Source organism: Cnephaeus nilssonii (assembly GCF_951640355.1).
Source record: "Cnephaeus nilssonii genome assembly, chromosome: 11".
Lineage (NCBI taxonomy): Eukaryota > Metazoa > Chordata > Mammalia > Chiroptera > Vespertilionidae > Cnephaeus > Cnephaeus nilssonii.
Window position 1 is genome coordinate 26404181 of NC_137082.1, and position 25809 is coordinate 26429989.

The 25809-nt window shown below is 37.4% G+C and overlaps 1 protein-coding gene across 2 annotated transcripts in view; it reads right to left on the reverse strand.

Annotated features, from left to right (window-relative positions):
• PLCB1 (phospholipase C beta 1) overlaps positions 1-25809 on the reverse strand; it is a 630635-nt gene that overhangs the window by 392550 nt on the left and 212276 nt on the right. For both annotated transcript variants that reach the window (XM_079784121.1, XM_079784122.1), the window contains exon 3: positions 19541-19609. In XM_079784121.1, the coding sequence (XP_079640247.1) occupies positions 19541-19609 (69 nt within the window). The remainder of the gene's footprint in view (positions 1-19540; positions 19610-25809) is intronic.

Genomic DNA, 25809 nt, shown 5'->3' on the forward strand with positions numbered 1-25809 from the left:
ATTTCTGCACCTTTATCAAAATTCCATTTACATGCTACCTTCATTGTAAAGCCCTGCCAATCTACCCCCATACCTTCCATCCAAGCTCTCAGCCCACTGGGCTCATGGTCATGTGGGACCCACACAATAGACTTATGGACTGTGATTAGCCTAATGCTGAACTGGACTCAATTCCACCATGGAACTGAAACTCTGGACACTGGCTTCCCTTTTAACTCTTCTAAAGCCCAGCTACATATTTTTCAGGACTGGGCTAAGAGGCATGGGACTTGATAACCCGAGAAATGTAACTCCACGAAGATAAAGCCTTATACCACAACTCATCCTCCCATGGGGTCTCTGGAAGTGCTCATTCCAGGTGGCGGCCCAAGAATCCCACTCCCGCTAGTGACAGAGAAATTCAATTCTGGATTAACAATAGTATGCCACCATTTATGTACAATTTTAAAATGTTTTGAAACGGGCAGGTTTGTGCATAATTTCTTGGGAAATAAAAACAGGAAACAACCATGAATTGTTGCCTCTGGGAAAGGAACTGAAAAAAAAAATGAGGATGGGAGAGTGGAGTATACATTTAAATGATAACCTTTAACACTGATAGAACTTAGTTTTTCATAGATGTGTGAATAATATTTTCAAAAAATAGAAACAATTTAAATACATTCAACCAGGCCTATTCCACTGCTACTCGAATGAGTAATATCATTTGATTTGCATGTGCCAAAGGTCATAAATTTCAAGAATGGTTATGTTCCTGGTAACCACTGTCAAGAAAAGTTCTGGCTCAAAGAGGAGTACAGACAAGTCGCAGACAGTTGCTACTCATGGCATTCATTTAATAGAAAAGACTCAACTTGGGACATCTCTCACAGTGAGGAAGTGAACTTGACAGTTCTCACCATCTCTTAGATAAAAGCACAATCAGAAAATGTGACATTTTCACCCACATAATGCAGCTCAGGTGCTTCCTATGCCACCGCAAGCAGTCAGGAATGTAAGAAAACTCCTGATAGTATGCAAGATTTCTATCCTACACAACAGATAGGCTTAAAGAGCACAGGGCAGATGCAGCACTCATTTGCTCCCTCGTGTTTTACAACTTTTTAAATGGACGGTCAACATGAATAATGCACAGGAGTTATTTTTTACATAAAATATGCTCAGAAATTATAGAATGAACAACTCAATGATGGCATAGATTTCTAAAAGTCGAATATATAAGACAGAGTAACCATAAATGCTCTTTTCTTATTTTTTCCCCGGGATCTTGTGGTTAATTTACATGATAATGCCAATTGCTTAACTGCTAATGGTTTTGTTTCTTATTTTCTAGGGATATTTAAAAATAAAAATTTTAATGTATTTTTAAAAATTAGAAAATGGCTTGCTGCAGCTACATATAATACATGCAATAAACAAAATTGTCTTAGGAAAAATAATTTTTTCCATGGGGGAAAGCTATTAATAGGGAAAAAAAGAATAGTATTGAGAGCAAAATTTTGTAGATAAAATGGATTGATAAAAATATATATACCATCCTATTTATTTTGTTATTATGGAATAAGAACATTCTTTCATAGAACTTGAGTTTAAAGTATCCCAGTACGCATCAATAGTCAGACTGAACAGTGGAATAAAATAAATACTCCAGCAGTAGACGCAGGTATATATGGAAATACTGTATATGAAAGAGATGGCATCTCAACTCACTAGGACAAAAATTGGACTTTTAAATAAATGGTACAAAAGTTGGACTTTTTATTAAATGGTGTTTACACATAACTAGATAGCAGGTAGGAAAAAAGGTACAATTGGATTCTTAAATGATATCGGAACACCTAGATACCAGATTAGGGCAAAAGAAAGACTTTAAAGAAAGTGTTGTGACAAAAGGATATTAAAGTTAGAAAAAGACAAAAGTAGATCCATACCTTAAAAGATACAACAGAAAAGTCCTAATGATCAAATATTCAAAAATAAAAGCATGAAATCATATTAGAAAAACACTATGGGTAAATTTCTTTACAGACTAGATATGAAAATGACTCTTTGTAACTCCAAATCAAAAAGAAATAAAAGAAAATATTAGTAAGTTGATTATATAAAAATACAAATGAAAACTTACATGGCAAATTCAGAAGGCAAAAGACAAAATGGGATAACATTTATCAATGATAAAGAGCTAATTCTAGAGCTCTAAAAAAATTAAGGAGGAAAGGAAGGCCAAACAGTAGGCAGAAAAATGTACAAAGTACACATGAAGAGAAATTCATAGAGAAATATATACATACTAGAGCCCTGGTACATGAAATTCATGCATGGGTGGGGGGTTGGGGGAGTCCCTCAGCCCAGCCTGCACTCTCTCATAGTCCAGGACCCCTCTGGGGATGTCCAACTGCCGATTTAGGCCCGATCCCACAGGGCCTAAACTGGCAGTCGGACATTCCTCTCGAAATCCGGGACCTCAGGCTCCTAAACGCTCACCTGCCTGCCTGCCTGATAGCCCCTAACTACTTTGCCTGCCTGCCTCATCACCTTTAACACCTCTGCCTGCCTGCCTCATCACCCCTAACCACTCACCTGCCTGCCTGATATCCCCTAACTGCTTGCCTGCCTGATTGCCCCTAACTGCCTCTGCCTGCCTGCCTGATTGCCCCTAACCACTCTGCATACCCTAACTGCTCGCCTGCCTGCCTCATCACCCCTAAACACTCTGCCTGCCTGCCTCATTGCCCCTAACCACTGGCCTGATTGCCTGATCACCCCTAAGCCCTCTGCCTGCCTACCTGATTGCCCCTAACCACTCTGATTGCCTGCCTGATCACCCCTAACTGCTCGCCTACCTGCCTGATCGCCCCTAACTGCCTCTGCCTCAGCCCCCACTGCATCAGCTTCATCTGGAAAAACATCCGAAAATGACATCAGGCAGGTCATTTGGCTGTGCAGTCTAATTAGCATATTATACTTTTATTATTATAGATGGCCCTTAAATATATGAAAGGATGCTTAATTTCCTGTAAGGTAAGAGCAATGCACGTTAAAACTATATTAATAGCATTTCTTACCGAAATGGCAAAAACATTTTAAAAACCTGACAATATAATTTGTGATAAGGCCGAAGATAAGAAGACAAACATCACCTTAATACATTGCAGGAGGAACAGAAAATGGTAAAAACAAAACAAAGCAAAAAAAAACAAAAAACAAAAAACAAAAAACTATGAAGAAGAGGTTAGCAAAGTAAACAATCCTAGGAATTTGCCTTCACCCTCTGCACTTGTAAGCCAAGGCCATACATAAAGTTATTTTGTTTTGTTGTTTCATTTCATTTTGTTCATTGTAGCCTCATATACACAGCAACTTAAATGCTCGTCCACAGGAGACTGATATAATAAAGTATAGTCCACCAGGCAGTGGAAAAATATGTATAAAAGAATGAAAAAGAACCCTAGGAGCAATATGAAATGCTTTTGAGGTTACATTAAGTAAAAAAGGCAAGCTGTAAAAGTGCACAGAAAAAATGCTACATTTTGTGCAAGAAAGATAGGGATATTTTATATATTTTTTGAAAAAGTAGCAACTTAAATCATTGAGAACAGATTAACTTTTTATTAAATGATATAAGAGGGACCAGCTAACTGTGTGTATGTTCTTCCTTGCTTTTGCAAACAGAAAAATGGGGAGGAAAAAATATGATAGATATTAATGGAGAAAAAAGGATATGGTTGGAAGTGAACCTTCTCTGAGTATTCATATATATATGTGTGTGTGTATATATATATATAATATACATATTATATATATATATATATAAAATTGAATACTGAACCACCAAAAAAATTTTACATTTTTAAAATATAAATTTAATTAAAAGGATGAAGATTAGTATTTTCTGAAATTGAATAACTATAAATAAATGAATCTTACTGTATAGCAAATTATAACTCTAGAAAATAATTAATTTCAAGAAATTTGGAACATATTATTTTAGTGAGAAATATTCTAAGAAACAAATACAACTTCAAAGAAATGTCAAATTTTCTCTAGCAGATTTGTTATTAGTGGCACTAGTATTTTTTTATTTTGAAAGTATTTGTATAGACTGCAACAAAGAAGTAAATATAATAATGCAGTAAGGAATCAGAATGGTCACTATGAGAAAAGAGAAATACATACATGGAAGGAGAAAAAATGAGGAAGACCCCTATGATCCTATATTATAAAGAGGTAATATGCAAATTGACCATCACACCCTTACAAGATGGCTGCCTACCACCAGGTCGGCAGGGGGATTAGTGAGGGACAACCAAATGACTGAACAGCAGGCTGCATGAGGTGACCAGGCCAGCAGGGGGAGCAGTAAGTAAGAGGCAACCAGGTCAGCAGGGGGGGGGGGAGGAAGGGGGCAGTTAGGGGCGACCAGGCTGGCGGCGGGAGGGGGGGAAGTGAGGGATGACCAGGAGAGCGGGAGGGTCAGTTAGGGGTGACCAGGCAGGCAGGCAGGTGAGTGATTAGGAGCCAGTGGTCCAGGATTGTGAGAGGGATGTCTGACTGCCAGTTTAGGGGATCGGGCCTAACCCGGCAGTCGGACATCTCCTGAGGGGTCCCGGATTGAAAAGGGTGCAGGCTGGGCTGAGGGGACCCCCCCCCCCGTTCCCATGCACGAATTTCGTGCACCAGGCCTCTAGTATTGTGATAAATCAGGTTGATTTGGACAGGTAATAGCTGTTAAGACTACATTTTAAAAAAGAAAAATATAATAAAAATGCTAAATGAAGACAGATATTTGCTTCAGTCTTACTTATAGTAACAAAAATAAAATGGAAATTGTGTAACTATTCAAAAGTAAATGGATGGCAAATAATTAATATAATTTCAAATCAATAGATTATTATTGAATGACAAATTGATAAATATATTTAGCATCATGGCTATGCTTAAGACATCATGTTAAGTGAATGACTTAATGTCATTTATGCAAATTAATAAGTGACCACAGATCTTTTGGGAAATAAAGATAAAGTCATTACTTTTTTTGTATATCTAAAATAATTCAAGCTCTAAGGCAATTTATTTACTTTCTATTGTTTTGATTTTTTATTGTGGTAAAATATAGCTGACATAAGATTTACCATTTAATCATTTTTTAAGTATAGTCAGTATATAATATTATATTAGTTATATTAATTTCATGTGTACAATATAGTGATTTGACATTTTCATATCTTACAATGTGATCACCTTATAATTCTAGTAATCATTTGTCACTGTACAAACTTATCACAATATTATTGACTATATTCCCCTTCCCTTATTTCACCCATCCACCATTCCTCTCCCCTCTGGCAACCATCTCTTTGGCCTCTAAGTTTCTGTTTTTGTTTTGTTTTGTTTTGTTTGTTCAATTGTTTTGCTTTCATAGATTCCACATAAGAAGTTTTTTGTAGTAGCTTCAGATGTTGACAAAATTAAAGACAGATATCCTTTCCATCGCTCTCCCATCTTGATCTTACGTGATTGTTTATGCAAGCCCTCAGTTTTGGTAACTGGGCCTTTATTAAGGCAATAATTCAGACTGGCCCATAAAATAATTGGTTTCCTCATCTCGGTCATACAATCAAAAGGATTTATTTAGAGACAATGAAGCATAATTCTAGTGTTCCAATGTAATGCTAGAATTATTTGTGCGTGAAAGTTTTGCCAGGTGCAACTAATACCAACTAATGCTTATAAAACAATATGTTTTGTTAGGATTAAACACAATATTTTTAATGTAGTTGGATTCACCACAGCTTGAACTTATGTGTTGAGTTAACAAAGCCACACCTTATTAATTGCAGCAAAGATGCCACCAACACAGTCCGATGACACTCCTGAACTTCCAGCTCCCACTGCCTCTGCAACTATATGGTTTTGATTACATAGATTCCACATGATTTATTGTCTAACATCTTGTTGCCAGAGAAACTAGATCAACTTACAAAGGCAAAGCATGGTTCAGCTCAACATATTATTTTTCTTTTACAACTTCATAGTTTCTTGATTCATAATCTTGAATTGGGCACGAATATAGGTAAATTAAAAGCAGAATATTTACGAACATGATTAGAAGAAACTTGATGATTTTTAAGTTACTTGGAACATTTTAAGAAGTTACTTAAAGATTTTAGAATAATGTAGAACAGTTAAGAATCAGGAAGAAATTATTTACAGAGCTAAGAATTGATAGATTGTGACTTTTTGTATTTTGCACACAAGAATAATAATTTTATCTTTTTAATGGAAAAATAAGAAGACTAGCTATACTTCCACAGTATTTCAAATGCTCTACAGCATCCTTTAAATAAATTATCTGACTTAAAAACTATCAACTGTAACCATGAAAGTTTGAGCAGTTGGCCATAAAATTAAATATTGAGTGTTATTGCTAGCACAATTTATTCTTTAATATACTTTCCAAAAATTCTATTAACCACTAACTCATATGAAATACCTCAGTGATCTATTTTTAGTTTAAGTTCTGTAAGAATTATTCTTTTTCAATATTATGCACTGATAATTTATTTGACAGCAATAGGAACTTTAACAATGTGTAAACAAAATTTTATTATCATTATTCAGGTATTCCATATTCTTAGGTACATGTGTGAGACAGTATTAATATTAGATCTTAAATTAATTTTTTTTAGATTTTCATCTGGTATCCATATTTGTGAGTAAAAATATGTAGACAATGCCTTCAAAAGAATCTTTAATCTTCAAACAAAACTGCATGAATGTAAACTGATTAAAACAGAAACATGTTTTCAGAGTACCTCAAATAAATCTTTCTCATTAACTACTTTTTATAAAGTAGATATTTACCAAATGGTAAAAATAATCAAGCCTATATTTAATTTCCCAAATTATTTGTATATATCCAAAACCATGAGACTTCTTTTCTAACTCACTAAATTTACATTAAGATACTGTAAGGATAAAAGCAAATGTAATTCATACACAGATAAAAAATGACATTTAATTTCAACTAAAGACATGAAATGCAATATTTAATTAACATTTGTAAAAGAAAAATTATGTTGGCAAACAATTTTAACCAGTTATTACCAATCCTAACCCCCCCCCCAGTAAAGAAATGTTCAATGTAAAAATTTAAATATTACCTAGTATTTTCAAAATATAAATAATAAGCATGCTTTTTAAAAAAGTGGTCAAGATATGATGAAAAGTGAAAACTTTGACAGAGAGTGAAATGCCTGCCTAATATAGGTAACAAATGTAAATATCTAAGGGAAGAAGTGGAGACTACAGCTGATGCAGCCAAGAGTCTAATTTGTCAAATGACCTAGACTTCAAGTCTATTAAACATCTGCATAATCACCTTTAGTTTTAGGGATAACAACAGCTACCAATTACAAAGTGCAGACTTATACAATATGTCTTATGGCCTTTAATCCTCCTAACAACCCAGGGAAATTGTATTATGAACTTCATTTTATGGTTGAAGAAATCAAGATATGCCGAGGTTAAGTAACTGACTGTGGCCAGAGTGAAAGCCTAGATTGCAGGGCATAGCATCTCTCTCACACTCACACACACACACACACACACACACACACACACACACACACATCCCTACAGGGGAACCAGGAAGAAGTTATCCATGGCTTTTACAAATGACTGCTCCCTTTTAAATTAACCTCAATTCAAACTTTATCTTAACTTCAGATCCTTCCAGGAACCCAAGTGGCATCAATTTCAGACAAGTGATAAGATGTAAACCACAGGAAAGGGATCTCCAGAGAGACCTGTCACAGGAGTCTGATCCTAGTTGTTGTGCACCATGCACAATGCTGGCCTAAAGGTCAAACCGCATTCCAGCTGCTGGGGAAGTTATAAAATTCTTGTGTTTTGAATGATATATTGGCAATACTGATGGCTTTCTGTCATAGCCAAGGACTAAATCTGGGGAAAAATAAGTGAGACTAATGCTAATAGAGTTTAAAATTAAAAATAAATCGATATAATACAAGATAAAATTCAACTGTATATTATCAAGTGACTTTTAAGAAAAGGAAGACTTTTCTAGTGTAGATCACCCAAGAACTTGGTCTTTAAACATCTTTAATTAGCCATTTCACTACTGTGGGAATAAGCCTCACTCTTAAACTGGTGTTCCAGTCATAATGTGGAGTGTAAGATTAATGTCTTAAGTACAGACGATAGAAACATTTACCAAAGTGAATTCAGCAGGACATTAATCCTTTGAGATGCTCTTGACAAAAAGGCCCATCATCAAAAAAGAATGGAAAATGATCCTAATCCATGTTTAACACAAGAAAGACTCTTAGAACTCCTATAACAAAGAACCCCAGTATCTCCCAAAATTCTTTCAATCTCATAGCATGTACTAGTATTCCAAGGAACTATGTTGGTTAATGAATTAATTGTTTTTAAAAAAGCATTCCCTGCCCCTGAGAGAAAATAATGTGACTCTTCACAATGTTACTCCCATTTATGGCCAACAGTGATAAGCAATTCTTCCAGCCCCACTGGTCTTACCTGAAATCAGTAATTTGGGGGTACAAATTAAAATGTCAAGAAACATCTGGATGATGAAGTACAGAGAAAACATCCTGGTGTGTGAGACTGAAAGGTGAATTTTCTGACTTGTTAGACCCAATGATCCTGTTTCACAGTTAAATAGCAATAAATACAGTGTGGTTTTTCATCTCCTAGAAATCTCTATGGACATTAATTTCGGTTGTCTTAAAAACAAAACAAAACACGTTTCTGCCATTAACAAAGATCTGTCAAGTGGCAAATATTTTATTACATTATTTTGACTTTTGATTGCTACTTTTTATATAAGATCAATAATATTTCTTCAGGTTCTTGAGATTTCACATTTAAATAGCTAATTATATTAACAGAATTTACCTTCTGGAAAGAGAGGAAACTATGGTGAAAGTATTCTTTCATTCTTACAAGTAACTACTGTGTATTGGGTATCACATCCAGTCTACCGTTTAGGATTTCATGTTTTATGGTAAATAGAAGGAATTTAGAAAATTTTAGCTATTTTCCATTCTAAGATGATAAAAGTGAATTTCTCAGAATAAACTAGTACTTACTCTTAAATCTGTCCACTATAGCAAGCAGCACCACACGTTAGTATTACTCTATCACACATTATGGTTGGCTAACCCATTTCAGGTAGGTACATTATTTAATTTTCACAATAACTCCAGGGTAGACATGAATATTACCTTAAGTTCCCAGACTTTTTCTCCCTTTATACCTTGTGTCAAATTACATTCTAGTTTTTCTCCAATTGGACCATATGTCAAATTATAGGCCAAATTACTTTAGAACCTAAACTGCAAAAAGAAAGCAGTTCAAGTAATATAGATGCTTAATTATCAGACTCACTGAGTGCTAAAAAGCTTAAATGAAAAGTGAACCTAAGGTAGGCAGGGAGTTAAGTAGCAATGAGTGAGCTCCTAAAGTGTGTCCCATGTTACGATTTGTCTTGTTACCAACCATAATCTCTTCAGCGGACAACCCTATCCAGAAGGTGTTATCACTCCCACAGAGAAACCTAGAAACCTTCCTGTGATCTCTCAGGTAATTTGTTCACTGGGATTTGATCTGGATCTCTTCAACCCCAAAAGCTGTTCCTGCATTTCAAACTAGAGCTTCAGATTTTGTTTCAACAGCTCATAGTGCAGAAAAACATGTCAAGCTTTCTTACTAAAAGTAAATTGCTCTAAAATTATTTTGATTGTGGGGAAAATGTACTCAACTGCAAATCTGGACAGATTTCTAAATAAGAACTGTAAGTCTCAGTAGAATGGGTTGCTATAATGGTCCTCTGAGGGCAGGTATTTGGCTGCAAAGATAAATGTGCTTCAAGTTTCTTTTTCTACAGTTAATACATAAAAAAACAGATTTCCTCCGGTAGTTTTAAATATCAGAACTACATGCATTTTATCATTGAGTCCTTACAGCAACCAGATAAACAAACATGGAGATTGTTTCCAAAATGCAGATTGGAAACTGTCTGAGAGATGTGGAATAACTGGCTGAGTTATATAGCCAATTATTGGCTTTGAGGCTTGGCAAATTGTGCTTGATGTCTATAAGCCCGTAGGCACTTATAATGCATAAAGACACATATTGGGTGCTCCCGAGTAGTATGCATGTGCTGATAATAAGAGAAAAAACCCTTTCTGCAATAGAGGCATTCTGAACAAAACAATAATGTTTACTTCTGAAAATGATTCCCACTACACACTTCTATCCACTTTGACAATCATATTGATTATAAAATAAAGAAAAAGTCAACTTATCTATATTACATCAATTGTGAAACAATCCTACAATGCTATTCATTTAGAAAAGTAAATCATAAACTTGGTTTTATAATGTAATGAGGAGATACTCTTTTGGACTCGATGTTTCGCCGCTAAATTCATACGCTGAAGACCTAATCCCGTCCTTCAGAATGTGACTGTATTTGGGGACAAGGTCTTTAAAGTGGTAATTAATTTAAAAGGAGGTCATTAGAGTGGGCTCTAATCCAATGTAACAGATGCCCTCATAGGAAGAGGAAATTAGGACACTGATAGGTACAGAAGGTGGAATATGTGGAAACAAAAGGAGAAGATGACCATGTACAAGCCAAAAAGAGAGGCCTCAGAAGAACCCTGCGGATGCCCTGATCTCAGACTTCCAGCCTCCATTTAAGTGGTTCTCTCTTTACTTAGAATAATGGTTCTCAAACTTGGCTGACTACAGGGCTCTCCGGGGAGCTTTAAAGAAAATATTGGTGCTTGAGCCCCACACTAAACATTTTGATTTAATGGATCTGGGTGTGGTCTGGACACTGAGATTTTAAAAGCTCCCCAAGTGCTTCTCATACTTCTGTGTTGCATAGAACCCAAGATTGAAAACCCTGGCTTAGAGAGCAGTCCACTAGGTAGAATTAATCCAAGAAACGAATATCAGATATCTCCACAAGGTGGCATATTATTGCATTTCAAAGAATTAATTGCAAAATGTTTCCAAAGTACAACTGTGTACCATTGCATGTAGAATTAGATGTAGATGCAAATTATACTAGACAGAAGCACTGGTCACATGAGCCACAACCTTCTAATCCTGTCTTCAACAAGGGGTCCACTCTGGCCAACAATGAGAGTGCTCTTGGCTGCTGTGTCTTTCACCCACTATTCCCTTTGACAGAACTGAGGCCTCCCCATTCCCTCTCCACCACCCTTCAGGGGCCTTTTGAACTCTTTGACAAGTAGGGTACTAAGACAGATGCTTGCTATTATACAAAGCATAGACTCTTTATTCACCCACGCATGTGTTCAGTTCCTTGTCTTTTACAGATGGACACACATATATACTGAGCAACTGCTCAAATTTAATTGTTGATAAAAGACATATCAATCTCTTCTCAAATTTGGGAATGTTTACTAGCATCACAAAAAGATAGCCTATTCTCGATTGCTTTAAAAAGGTAAAAAGCTTTTAACCACTAGAGAAGATATGCTATATTTTAATGGTAGCTTTAAATTTTTTCTCTTGTCCACTACTGAATGGCCAAGAGGGTTAGGGGCAGGTAGATAAGGCAGAAGAGATTTAAAGGCAAATATTCAAGGGAACCATTCCTTGCCCCCTCCACAACCTGATATTTCTGCTATCAAATCTCTGACTAGTTGTATAAGGGTTTTTGTTTCCAAGGAAACCACTGACATCTATGGAATTTAAGGAACATAAAAAAAGAACTATGCCATATAATTTACATCTGGAAATAAATGTGAATAGCTAGCTGTCAAAACCATTATACACACAGAGATAATTCTGTGATTTTTTAGCCCTATTTTCTCCATCTAGCAAAGATGTAAATAAATACACATTTGAAATGACAAAATTAAAAATTAAAAAAGACCCAAAACACAACTATTGCACCATGTCAGGTAAATTAAGAACTAGTTGAAACCAACAATATAGACCAAAGGCAGATCTCTTTAGCAATTGAGTGAAAAATATAGAAACCTTTATTTTGCTGTGTAAAGGATTTTCTTCTTCTTTCCTAAATCTCAAACATCTACATCAAATTTTATGACTGCAGATTCCCATAATGGTGAAATGTGTTCAGAATCAGGGAGATAGCGTATGATCAGAAAAGGGGACAATAAATAAAGCACTCATTTCAACTCCAGGCCTCATGGATGATTAATTGAAACTGCTGTTGTATAACGTCCAAATAACAGCTCATTATGAGATTTATATATTGGCATCCAGATTCTATGAGGAGCTATTTGAGATTTGACAACCCTTAAATAAATAACCCATTTTGAATATTAACAGGAAATGCTGAGGATCCATGGGGAAAATTTAAAGCATGTATAAAATGGTATCATCAGTAAAATTACAGGAATGCCAAAGTGAAAAGAAAAAAAAGGCAAGAAGGAAATTCTACCTTTTTACCAAAATGACTATTTCCTCCTTCTTGCAATTTTTTTTTTCATGTGACCAGGATATGCTCTCTCCTGCTTCGTATCCCTTCTCATAAGCTATCATTCTCACTTGCTTCCTTCTTTTTAATTGTGGTAAAATATACATGCCATAAAATTGGCCATTTCAATAATTGTCAAGTGTACAGTTTAGTGACATTAGGTAAATTTACCTTTTTGTGTTGTGCAACCATCACCACCTTTTGAATTTTTTAATCCTTTTTTAATCCTGAAAGTCTGTACCTATCAAACAACAACTTCCCATTCTCCCTCCCCAGCCCGTGGAATCTGTCATTCTATTTTCTGGCTCCATGAATTTACTCTTCTAGGTATCTCATATAAGGGGATTTGCAGGATATTTGTCATTTTGTGTGTAGCTTATTTCTCTTGCATACTGTCTTCAAAGTTTATCCATATTACAGTTTGCATCAACATTTCATTTCAATTTTAAGGCTGGATAATATTCCATTGTATGTATATAGTATACTTTGTATATCCATTAATGATGGGTGTTTAAGTTGTTGGTACCTTTTAGCTATTCTGAGTAATGTGCTATGAATACTGGTGTACCACAAGTATCTGTTTGAGGTTCCTGCTTCCAAGTCTTTGGGTATATTCCATTCTCAAACTCTTTTACTGGTTCCTCCTCATCTCCTCAAAGTCTAAATGGAAGTGACAGGGTTCAGACTCAAACCTCTTTCTTCTGTACCTTAGGAGACCTCACTTGGCTTTGAGTTTTAAGTGGCCAATATTTCCCCTGAGTTTCATATTTGTACATCCAAACATGACATCATCAGGTCAAGTCTAATTAGGCATCTCAAACTTTAAATATCGAAAAACCAAACTAGATTTTTCTGTGTAAGGGTGCTTATTCCTTCCCGTCTCAGAACATGGCAACTCAATTTTCCCACCTTCCCAGGTCAAAAGAATGAGAGCTGTCCTTTAATCCTTACTTTTTCTCATGCCTTACATCAATGCATTAACAAAGGCTGTCGTTCAACTCTCAAAACATATTCAAATTCTCACATGTGTCTCTACACCTCTTCGTCATCATCACTCCTCAGGATATTTGTAAAAGCCATTTAGTTGGTCTCTCTGATGCTTCCTGTGTCCTCTGTGGTCTACCCTCAACACTGGCCAGTGATGCTTTTAAAAGCTAAAGTCAGATCTTGTTTCTCCTCTGCTCAGAAACTTCAATTTCCTTCCCATTTCCCTAGAGAAAAGCCCAACTCATTAGCATGGCTTATGAAGCACAAAATAATGCGGCCCCTGGCCCCCTCTCTGAATTCATCATTCTTTCTGTCTTGAACTCCACTGTAGCACACTGGCCTCCTTGCTATTCCTCAAATATGCCAGGCATGTTCCTACCTCAGAGCCTTTGCTCTTACAACGCCTTCTGCCTGGGATGCCCCTCCTTCCCTTAATTCGTATTTCTACTTACATGACCTCACCTCGCCAAGAGAACTTACTCCATATGGCTCTACAAAACAGCAAGCCTCTTCACGACTCATGGTCAATCGTGTGTGTCTGTCCTGCTTTATTCCTCTCAGTGGGACTTACCTGTTATCTGTTTCCCCCACCCAGATAGGTGCCAGAGCCTGTTCACAGGGTAGACACTGTGGTATACACTGCTTTCCAACTCTGTGTTCAGTGTGGTTCAATCCTATAGGTTAAGAATATTTACCCAAAGGAATTAGGAAACACAAGAAATCAGTGATTTATTTCTTTTCTTTCGTTTTTGTGTATTTTTTTTTGAAAGCCAGTTTGCCAGCTCACCCCCAATCCAAAATAGAATGTTATATGAGAGCAGAGCTGTGTGTCCTTTTTGTTCATTGGTATTTTCCCTGTGCCCAGAACAGTGCCTGGCCCTTTGTCAGATCAATAAAGAATGAACAGCCATCATTTCCGTATAGGACTTAGGAAAACAGAACCTGATCATTTTTTAAGATTTCATTTTACTCTAACCTATCTTATGTGATTCTGGTGACACTATATGCCACCTCGAATTTAACTGTGACCTGGATATTTACAAGGAACCTGTATTCAAAGGAACATCACACATCTGAAAGAAGCTGTCCTTTACCAATAGAATGCACTGGTTAATTGTCAGCTAAGCATATGGAGCAGTTTTCTTTGTCCAAACACAGTTTGAAAGTAAAACTACAGAACTAACCTTCAATGATACTGCTGCGTGCATTGAGAGCTGAATGTCAGCAGCATTTAGTTTCATGTACTAAAAACTGGAAGAGCCTCTAAGCCACCCTAGAATTGCTTTCAAGGAGCCTTTTGTCCTTTCTTTTCTTTTTGTTTGCATAGCTCCTTACCTTGCTTAGAATGTGACCCAATTTTTTAAGTTCACCTGCTTTGCTAAGACTAAGGTAAACCTGCTGGACATGAATTTTATAATCTGTAAGATGGAGTGCCTTGACTTGATTAACTTCTCATTTTAGTTGGAACGAAGCGTCAACAGAACGCATATACCTACCATCATGTACCGCCCCCCCATCCCCAATTTCATAGATGAGGAAGTAGAGGCACAAAATGAAAGAGCAACTTTCATAAGCTCCTTCATGGCAGAGCTGACACTGAGCCCATATCTAGCCTTTTCCATTCCCATTTACTTTTCAATACATCTTGGGTTGAAATACTTCCTAAGAATCCTGAGGATAAAGGAACTACCTTTGCCTGCAGAGTTTCTGAAACCTTTCTGACATGGGCGATAGCAAAACAATACACTTTGTGCTGTGACCCAGAACACACACATGAAAAAAAAGTTTCACAAAACACCTTGCTCTGCATAAGACACTGGTATTTTTCATTCTAGTCAGGCATATTCCATTTGATTAGTTCTGCACATGAGCCACTAAATTGATCTGCAGGGTCAGGAACCATTAGTAGATCAGAAACCATAGTGATAGACTCTCTTTTTAAACAGCAAAGATCCTTTTGAAATGAAGGTCTAGAGAGCATGTGTTTACACCACTGATTCTTAACCGGTGTGCCACATGAATTTTTAAAGCATGCAATACCTGACTATTTAGTCAGGGTCACTGAGCTCTTTTCCCTTAGATTGTCAAATAAAAAACATGACAGCAGCCAATGTAGCAATAGCCGTGTGATGTGAATGAATCAAAATTCTACATTTTTTTCAGATTGGATAAAAAAACAACCATAATGTATCTTTGGGTGTGCTGCAGAATTTTGGTAATTAGTTTGTGTGTGCCATGAGATGAAAAAGGTTGAAAATCGCTGATCTATAGCATAGACAAGATGTATTACAATAGCACCTTGACCTCTACCTGTCCCTCATCAGCCTGACAGGGAGGCAGAAAGAGTGAGAGCATGAAAGGAAACATAAAAAATACATGTTAGATTTCAAAAGACAAGTTAGATGTCTTTAACATTTAGCTTTTACATTTGGATAAAAATCTCCCAACCGATCTTTTTTTTTTAAAATTTGAGAAATTTCAAAATTGGTAACGTGAACAAAGGCTGTATAGAGAAAATCCTGTCTGGAGTTGTATGTATTGTGTTGGGAGTTGACATTTAAAACCCATTAACTGAGTAACGCATAGAAAGCTTTTCCACTTCTTAACAAATGTTACTTCAGATCACAGCAGGCATAGAAAACAGTTCATCTCAACTAGATCATGAATTTTTATATAATAAGAAGCTGTGAAAAACAAAAATAACACAAATGCGTAGATAAATATTTGCGAGGTGCCTGGGTCTTTTGATAAATAATTTCTGCTCCACAAATGGTCTTCTTTTATGGTCTATGAGCCCCCACAGAAAGTCTTCTGGGCAATCTGTCTTCCTTTGCATTGCCTTTCCGCCCTAATTTTCTAAGCTTTTCTCACTCCATACTGATGCCTTTATGCTTTCTAATTCTCCGCTGCCAGCCCCGCTGCTTTCCTTCTAGTCAACTCCATGGTCTCTTACTTAGTTTTCCTCCTCTGGGCCTTGCACCTCCTTCTATGAGTTGGTTATACTGCAATCATTCTGGAATACTCCAGAGGGAGCTCCTCTCTCTTTGGTCCCTGCCTTATAGAAATGCTGCTGGGGAAGCCAGGATCTGCCAGAGTGCCCCCCCCAACCCCCCCCCCCCCGCCCCTACGAGGATCCCCAGGCTAGAAGGCATCCTTTCCAGCACGTTGGATGCCAGATTAGTCATGTCTACTTTCATGACATGTTTTGAGCAGCTAAATGAGACTTCACCTAAACCCAGCACTCCCACTGAAGTTTTCAATACATTCCAATCATTTTTAATAAATTCTGTTTTTATTTATCCAGTTGAGCTGGGGTTTTCTTTTACAACTTAAAGATTTTTTTAACTGATATGATTAGCAGCTTATTTCTTCCCCGTCAATCCATAAAACCCCTTTCAGCCAAGCCCCTGATCCAATTTCTCTTTATAACAAACTTTTCCAAGTGAAGTGAGCAAAATGAAAACCAAATGCAAATCCAACATGAAGCTTTTAATAATAATATATACAAAAATAATGACAATAATACCAACAAGAGTGGTTAATATTTAGTGAGGATTTATTATATAGTAGCAATAAGTTAAGGCAGTGGTGCTCAAATGTTGCTGCAAATTTACTTTTCAAAACTGATGCGCGTGCCACACATATCAATTAAATTCTTCTACCACCAGAATGTCTTGGGGTGGAGAACAGGCATCAACATTTTTTTAAAGTTTTCCAGATCGTTCCAGGAGCAGATAAATTTAAGAACTCCTCTGCTAAAGGTTTGCTAGTGAATTATTTCATTTAATTCTTATAGCAATGATATAAAATACTCATCTATCATCATCATCATCATTATTATTAGTAATAGTATCGTGACTTAACCAATGAGGAAGAAATCTGAGATTCAGGAAGGTCACACATAATATGCCACAGAACCCAGCTTGGAAAATATGACAGTCGATTGAGGTTCTTGAAAACCAGCAAGAAATCGAAAGGGGGAAGAGCCAAGAACATGGAAAATCCACAGAGAAAGCAATCTTTGGTGGAAAAGCAGCAAAAGCCAGAGTATTCCGAGTGTCTAAGACTGTCCTCAAGAGACGTATTTTAGGATCTAATAGCAGTTTATCAGCTGAGCACAGCTCTGCTCATTTGTCATCATTCCATAGCCATTTATCAAATCGCATCCATACATGAAGCACAACCGGTAGGCAGGCTGGGGGCTGCAATTAAAAAGACTCAAGCCTGAGAAACTCTCATGTGGCTGAGGAACTGACTTGGACTCATGATGCCTGGGGCTATGAGGAGGGGAATAAAGTGTAGGCAACCGTCTTTAACAAATATTGAGAATGAAATTTCAAGTCAGGCCAATAAACTTGAATTAAAAGGCAAACTTTATTACAATGTTACCAATATAACTCTAACAGGCTTACAAGAAACTTGGCTGAAATATTGTTGGGAGAAGAAGAAAAAAATATTCTTCCCTGCACTACAAACTGTGAACAATTTTGAATCATCAACAAACCATTAATGTTGCAAAATTGAAAAACTAAACTACTGAAATTCCATGATATTACTGAGATGAATGTAAGTAATATACTGCTTTCACATGAAACACCAATAGTAACTTTCTTGAAAATAACTTTGATTTTTCCTTCTTTTTCTTTCTCACATTTTCCTGTAGATAATTGTTAACCCCTTTCAGTAATGAAAGCAGTATTTGGGTTCTTACCCTATGGCAAAATTTGCAAGTAAAGGCTGCACTGTTATGTATCTGAAGAATAATAATTACAGGTGACTTTTTTGTCTTCCTGCATCGCCAGAGATAAAATAACATAAGATAAAATAATGATTTCAAAGAAGCTATTTTGACTTTTAAAGAATAAAACAAAAGTTGCAGGCAGATACTCAAATGGAAAATTGCTAGTTTTATGTCAATTTCCATGAAAGAGGCAAAAGCTACTGAATGGCACCTGTACTTCCCTATTTGCCAATACTCTCTGTGCTAGAAAAGAAGTATTTAATGAACTAAAATTGCCTTTAGGGGGGATGAATGGTGATGGATGGAAGCTTTACTTGGGGTGGTGAACACACAATACAGTGTAAAGATGATGTGTTGTAGTACTGTGCACCCAAAACCTGTATAATTTTGTTAACCAGTAATACCCCAATTCAATAGTAAGTCAACATATCATACTATACCCTACCAGATAATCTATATTAAAAAATGTTACGTCCCTTATTCAGCATGTTTAAACAATCTTCAAAAAATAAAGTGCAAACACTGCATTGAATATTCCTCCAGTAAGTTTTTCACACCAAAACAGACTGACATTCCACACCACTGCTCCCAAGTCTGCCGGTCTTCACTAGTAACTGTGCAGAAAGAACTCATACACCCTTTGGGCTCAACCAATGAAATGATTTCAATTGCAAAGCATTTGAGGTACCAGGTCTTGTTTATCCTGTGTCAAAGATACTATTACTTATGCTTATGAGGTACAAGAAATTTTGCAGGTAATTTCAAATACATTTTAGCTATTTAGAATTGCTCAGTAACTTTAGCATTGTTATTTTATTCAAACAAAAATAAAGAAAAGCCCCTATATCCAACTGCCTATATATTTGCTCAATGTTTCTGTCTTTTTTTTTTTATTTATTGATTTTTTTTTACAGAGAGGAAGAGAGAGGGATAGAGAGTTAGAAACATCGATGAGAGAGAAACATCGATCAGCTGCCTCTTGCACACCTCCTACTGGGGATGTGCCCGCAACCAAGGTACATGCCCTTGACCGGAATCGAACCTGGGACCCTTGAGTCCGCAGGCCGACGCTCTATCCACCGAGCCAAACCGGCTTAGGCTGTTTCTGTCTTTTAAGAAAAGTGGAAGTGTTGAGGGCATGGCCTCTGGAACGATCAGCTGCTTTATTGTGTTTTACAACATCGACAACAGAGAAACTTTTAATTGGGGCAATTAATTGACACAGTGACACAGCTAAATAATCAAGGCGGCATCTGGTGCGGGCACAGTGCTCCGCTTCCTACCTTGGGAGCTTTGGCGTGCTTCCCACATCTGGCATCCTTGACAAGGCTGAGATCTAACAGCTCCGTCTCCTGGAAGGCAAAAATGTGAAACTGTTAAGCATCCACATAGATCCCTTTGTTTTCTTTTCTTTGTTTGATCTCTTTTCATTTACATCACTTTAAAAAAATAATATCGTGAGACCTGCCTGACGGTTTCTCAGCAGCTGGGATATTTTTTCTCTTATACTAGTAATTTATTGAATTGTAATGGAAACAAAAAGATAGCAAACTTCTAACTACTCAGGTTAATATACTATATTCTAATAAATTTTGTGGGTATAATGATGTGTGATGTGGGCCCTTAGTCCATGGTACAAGGCATTCCTGAGTCCTGATGAATCCGGCCTTCCTGTTTTCCCGTTGAAAAATAATCCTAAGAGTCAGTCTGGGTGAAAGTGAGGCCATGTGAGTGGGGTGAGGGATGAGGGGGAAAGGGTAGAAGATGATGCTTCTCCCAGCTCACTTGGCCAAGGTAAACGAGATGAATCTGCCTCCCCGAGCCACCCCTACTCAAGCCTTTTGCACACATACCTTATACCTTGATCTTTTCCTTTATTTATTATACATTTTTGAAGACCTAAAATATGCAAGTTACTCTAAAGTACAAGACATAATAGATGGTTGCTTCTCTGGATGGACTTGCCATCAAATAGAAGACTAAGAAATGCATTTGCTGAAGACCAAGGAGAAAGTGTCAATGTCAAATTTAAAGTTAACTGCTATGGAGGGTCAGCAGAGCAAAGAGTTTTCCCCTATTAGCTCAGAGAAAAGTCCCTGGAGGAGTGACTGAGCATGGAGAAGGGAGGTGGGGAGAGAGGGGTCTTATTCCAGTTGGAGGGTACAACATCAGCAAAGATCCAGAAAAGAAAGCACCAGAAGTTTGAGTGGAACCTTGATGTACCCATGACCTTTATAAACACTTAGAGAAGGAGAACACTGCAGGCGAAAGGGGTAGGGAGGAGGAGAAAAACAGAGACATCCAGAAGTAAGAAACAGTAAGAGGAAAGGCATAATGGCAGCACAAAAGGCGACTGGCCTGGGCAACATTCAGTATTCCATTGCTGGGGCCCTGAACATGTGGAGAGAAGTCATAGGAGATGACACAGAGAGATGCTATAGCACTCCTCTCAGTGGGCTGAAGGGAGGACAAGAACCAGTGCCCTCTCTTCTTTTGCTCATCCTGATCTAGTCTGCTTTTCCCCATTTTTTTTTAATTCTTTAACCCATTCCCCATTGTGTGTGATTTTGTGGGAATCCTCCCAAACCCTGAGGTGTGACAGGCAACAAGCCAGCAAGGCATTTGCAGGATAAAGTAACCAGTGCCATGGTTCCCCTAAGGCCACACCATCCACAATATTAAAGATCACCTTATAAATGTTAGAAAACAAGAGTATCAACCACCGGACTCAAGCCTTCACTTAAGCAAATGTATAATAAAGTCCTCAGACATGAGGAAGTGGTGATAGTGCATTATGGAGATGTGGGTTTGAGGGACTGGTCCCTCAAACCAACTGAATGCTGCAGTATGTCAGGTTCAGGCTAGATATTGAGAAATCTCTCTCTCTCTCTCTCTCTCTCTCTCTCTCTCTCTCTCTCTCTCACACACACACACACACACACACACACACACACACACAAAGAGCTGATACCTGTGTTGAGATGCCCATGCAAAAAACCAATTCTTATACTCTAAAGGAGACATCTCAAAGTGTCCTGCAGACATGGGACATGAAGGGCTATGGCATCTTTTCAGCCAATCTGTAAGAATTAGAAGAAATTTTGCAGCCTTACAATTCTGTGTGTTTGGGGGTGGAGATGTCCAAGGAGAGGAAAGAGCAGGTACACATACAGAGAGGTTACAAGTCATTCAGGATACACAGCCTAGGTGCCTGGAGAGTTAGCACAATCACTCCTAGACTCAGTGGTTGTTAACTGTGTGTTCTCTTTATAATTATTCATAAAATGCTGACGTTTATGTTTAATGCACTTTTCATATATGTTGCATGATGTTTTACATATAGGCAAAAACACACACACACATACACAATGCATTTTTCTAATTTTATAGCAACATTTTCTATTCAAGAAAATGCTTCCCAGTTGAGCAAACAATAGACGTAAATTTTACTTGTTTGTTTATACACACAAAGCCCAAATTGAGTTCACATGGAACTAGATCTTAGCAGGCATCATTATACAGTCTTTTATACTACACATAATGAACGCTGTTTTCTATTTTCTGCTCAAGAGGAAATGCTCATTCCCCAAGTCACAGAGGGGTAGTTAATGCCAGCTGCCCGAGGGATTCATTTCAATATCACAAAGACTGAGAAACTCTCGCCAGCATATAACACTGTGTGTGCAGGAAAACCTCCACGGGGCACTATCAATGTGGGTAATGTAGCATGGGAAAGACCCGGGTGGAAAATCTGCCCGTGGACTCGTTGGGCTAGAAAGTGATGATTAAAATAGTGTCTCCCACTTCTATTAACATGAAGCAGCCACCTCTCTGGGGTTTAACTGCATCCTATTCTCTCCTCCACTAAAAAGAAAATGAGAAGCCCAATGCACAGGACCACAAAACTGTTACTTGTGTCATTAAAACTTTTTCTAGGTTAATTTTCTTGTGCTAACAGTTTAAACAAACCACTCTCGCTATTAGAAAGCAGGGTAATGGTCCCTTTTTCAATTCATTTACGAATTACTGTTTTCCAGTTTAAGAAACAGAGGTCATGTGATTTTAAGGAAAAATAGGGGTCTGAATAAGGGCCCTAAAATTACCTAGTGAATGATTCAGCCAGTCATCATACCATGCCCAGCATCAGTTTTATCATCTATAAAATGAGTTTGATCATACTTCTCAAACCTTAGCTTGCGTTACAGTCACCTGGAAGACTTAAAATACACATTGGCTGGCACAATCCACCAGTTTCTGGTTCAACGGGACTTGGCAGCCTGAGAACCTGCATTTCTAATAAGCTCTCAGGTGATGCTGATGCTACTTGTATGTTATATTATGTTGTATGAAGAACCTATAACTGTCATTTATTTGTGTATAATAGAACTGTCAAATAAAAATATTATGCCTACTGAATATAAAAGCATGCCCAATTTCAGTTTAATTTGATTTAATTGAAGAAAAACTATAGAATGACAAGAGCCACCAACTCCTAATAAGTGTCCTTAGCATCAAATTTTACCCTATACAAGTAAAAGGTTTCTAGTTATTCAGAAATGTAAGCAACCACTGAAATCGTTTTGTTTGCTGCAAATGCTATACTATATAACCTTTACATTCTACTTTATAACATCTTTAGAAAAGCAAAAGAAGGAAAATTTTGGTTCTCTCACTTCAAAGCTCATCCCACAATGGAAAGGGTATTGGGGTCCACAAAGGCCTGTGGGCCTCCTGGACTAATAAAAGAACAATGAACTAACAGACCCCCTTTATTTTCAAGGTACACAATGCCCATCCTTAGGAGATCACACTCCCAGCCCCCCCCCCCCCCGGCCCAATACATCCAATTGAAGTGTTGACAGATGACAAACTTCCCCCTTTCTCAGTACTCATAAAGGTGAATCAACAGTAATCAAGAGTTTATTTTTGACATTTTGAATGAGTGATGAGAGAACTGAGATAAGCAAGCTAAGGAATGACTAAATTGACTCTGCTGTTTACTATTCAGCAGAAAGATTTTAATCCATAAGCTACAAGCACACTGTGAGGTAGATGAGCCATGAAATGCACTGCAAACTCAGGGAAGAATACAATTCAAAACTCAAGTCTTTTCCAGAATACCTATTTCTGTGCTAAATTCCATTAGCTGCCCAGTATAATAACGTGCTTCAAGTTCACACAATATATAATCAGAACAGCAATTACAGTCATAAACATTTCACAAGAAAGATATTAATGGCTGGGTGTGTGTGGGGGAGGGGTGATTATGTGTACCTCCACATGGGGTATACTCAGTAAGTTGTTCAATCTCCATTTACCAAAAGTAGATGACATTAATATGTTTCACTGACAGTTAAACCTCCCTAAAATGCTCAATATTGAAAAACACTATCTTATAGTCCTTACAATGGAGGGATTTAATTTTAAGAGAAGCAGATGGCATAGACAATTCATTGTTCTTAGCTTTAGCCCACCTCTGAGGGAGTGAAAAATATGTGTAGGTACTTTTCCAAATAAAAATTCCCTGTGCTCTGCTTCACTTGGTCTGGTTTCCTTTGTTCCCTCGCCTTGATTTCTGTCTTCTCCTCCACAATCTGCACTCGAGTCTCGGTGTACGAAACACCAATGGAAATGAGATGCACAGATCATCAATAACAACCACAGCAGAGAAAAGAGAACAGCGACACATCTGAATTTCTTTAAACAAACCTAGCGTAAGTGTAGTGCAAATTTCATCGAACAAGGAGGCAGAAAACTTAACTTGGAATTGTCATTTGGAATCTACGCGTTATTAAGCAAGTTACCACAGATGTCTGTGCCTTATATGCTTGTTTGTCAAAGGGAGATGCAGATGCCAGCAACACCTTCCTCATTGGGCTGCTGTTAAATCAACTGAGATATTAAACTAACATCTCCACTTAGCGAGCAGGGAGAACTGCAGACAGATACATTGTGAGGCTTATGATATTTCCAATTCCAAGTGAGAGAGAAAAGATCCTAGTAGAAAAGCCAAAAACAGGTAGGTAAAGAATCTAACCAATTGAATATGGCAGAGACAATGGGCTCTCACTCCCATCAGTATGTTACCCTTTATGGCAAATGGGAAGGGATGTTGCAGGTGTAATTCAAGGGTCCAATCAGATGACTTAAATTTAACCTCAAGAGAGAGGAGACTTTCAAGAGAGGATCTAGCAGTGAGAGATTTGAAGCAGTGGAGATGCTAGCCTGATGACTATGTTGTTTATTGCCTATGAAAAGGGAAGGCCTCTATGAGCTAAGGGCCTCTGTCTTACAATGACAAAGTACTGAATTGTGGCAACAACCTGAATGAGGTTGGAAGAACTCCCAACTGCAGATGAAAAACAGCCTTGCAGCAGACACCTTTAATGCAGCCTTGGGGGACCCTAAGCAGGTGAAACCCTGCCCCATTCAAACTGTAAGATAATAAATGTGTGTTGTTTTTGCGGTACCTTGTTCTGCAGCAATAGATAACTTATTCAGGGCCCCAATTGTTTCCAAGTGCTACCGTATTTAATTAGAAGGGAATAGGGATGAATTTATATATCTTGGCACTCTAACCCAGCATAAAAATGACTACAATGCTGCTATCTTTCTTAAACATATCCATCATGAAACAATTATTATAACTGAATCATAGAATTTTGGAACTGGAAAATATTTCAGATGAGGAAATTGAGTGCCAGAGAAAATATATCAATTGCCCCAAATCACTGAAACTGGGTACAGGATAGAAAAAGAATCCATTTACTCCAAGATGTAATTTTTGCCTTAAAAGATTATTTTTTAGTATTGATAAAATAGCAGGAGTATTAACTGAGTAATACAAATGGAAGAAGGAGCACATGTCTTTGTTCATATATAAGAAAAGCCATCCGGATAAATAGAATGCAATGCTAGTGTCCTACCTGGTTTGGCTAAGTGGATAGAGCGTCGGCCTACGGACTGAAAGGTCCCAGGTTCGATTCTGGTCAAGGGCATGTACCTTGGTTGTGGGCACATCCCCAGTAGGAGGTGTGCAGGAGGCAGCTGATCGATGTTTCTCTCTCATCGATGTTTCTAACTCTTTATCCCTCTCCCTTCTTCTCTGTAAAAATTTAATAAAAAATGTATTTTTTTAAAAAAGAATGCAATGCTAGCTTCCAACGGCTGTGTCTCCAAAAGGCAATGTAAATTGTATTGGCAAATTTCTAGTTAATTTTTTTCTTTGTAGATAATCAGAAAGATAGTTCAACCTCTGGTTATGCAATAGCCAAATTTCCTCCTTCTTAACCTTCTTCTCTAGCTCCCTGAGAAACTTTTATATATTCATCTAAGAATGAAAGTTGCTTAAGTTGAAAGTTAATGCACCTAAGCATAAAATTATACCCATAGCAACAAAGCTTTATTAAGATATAGAATTAATAAAACAATTGTAAATAGCATTGATGTTTATAACCTGATGCATCTATGACTGTGGGAAGAACACACCACACAATTTCCAAAGTCCTGGAGTATATTATATCTGAAAATAGCTTCTTGCAATTTTTAAAAA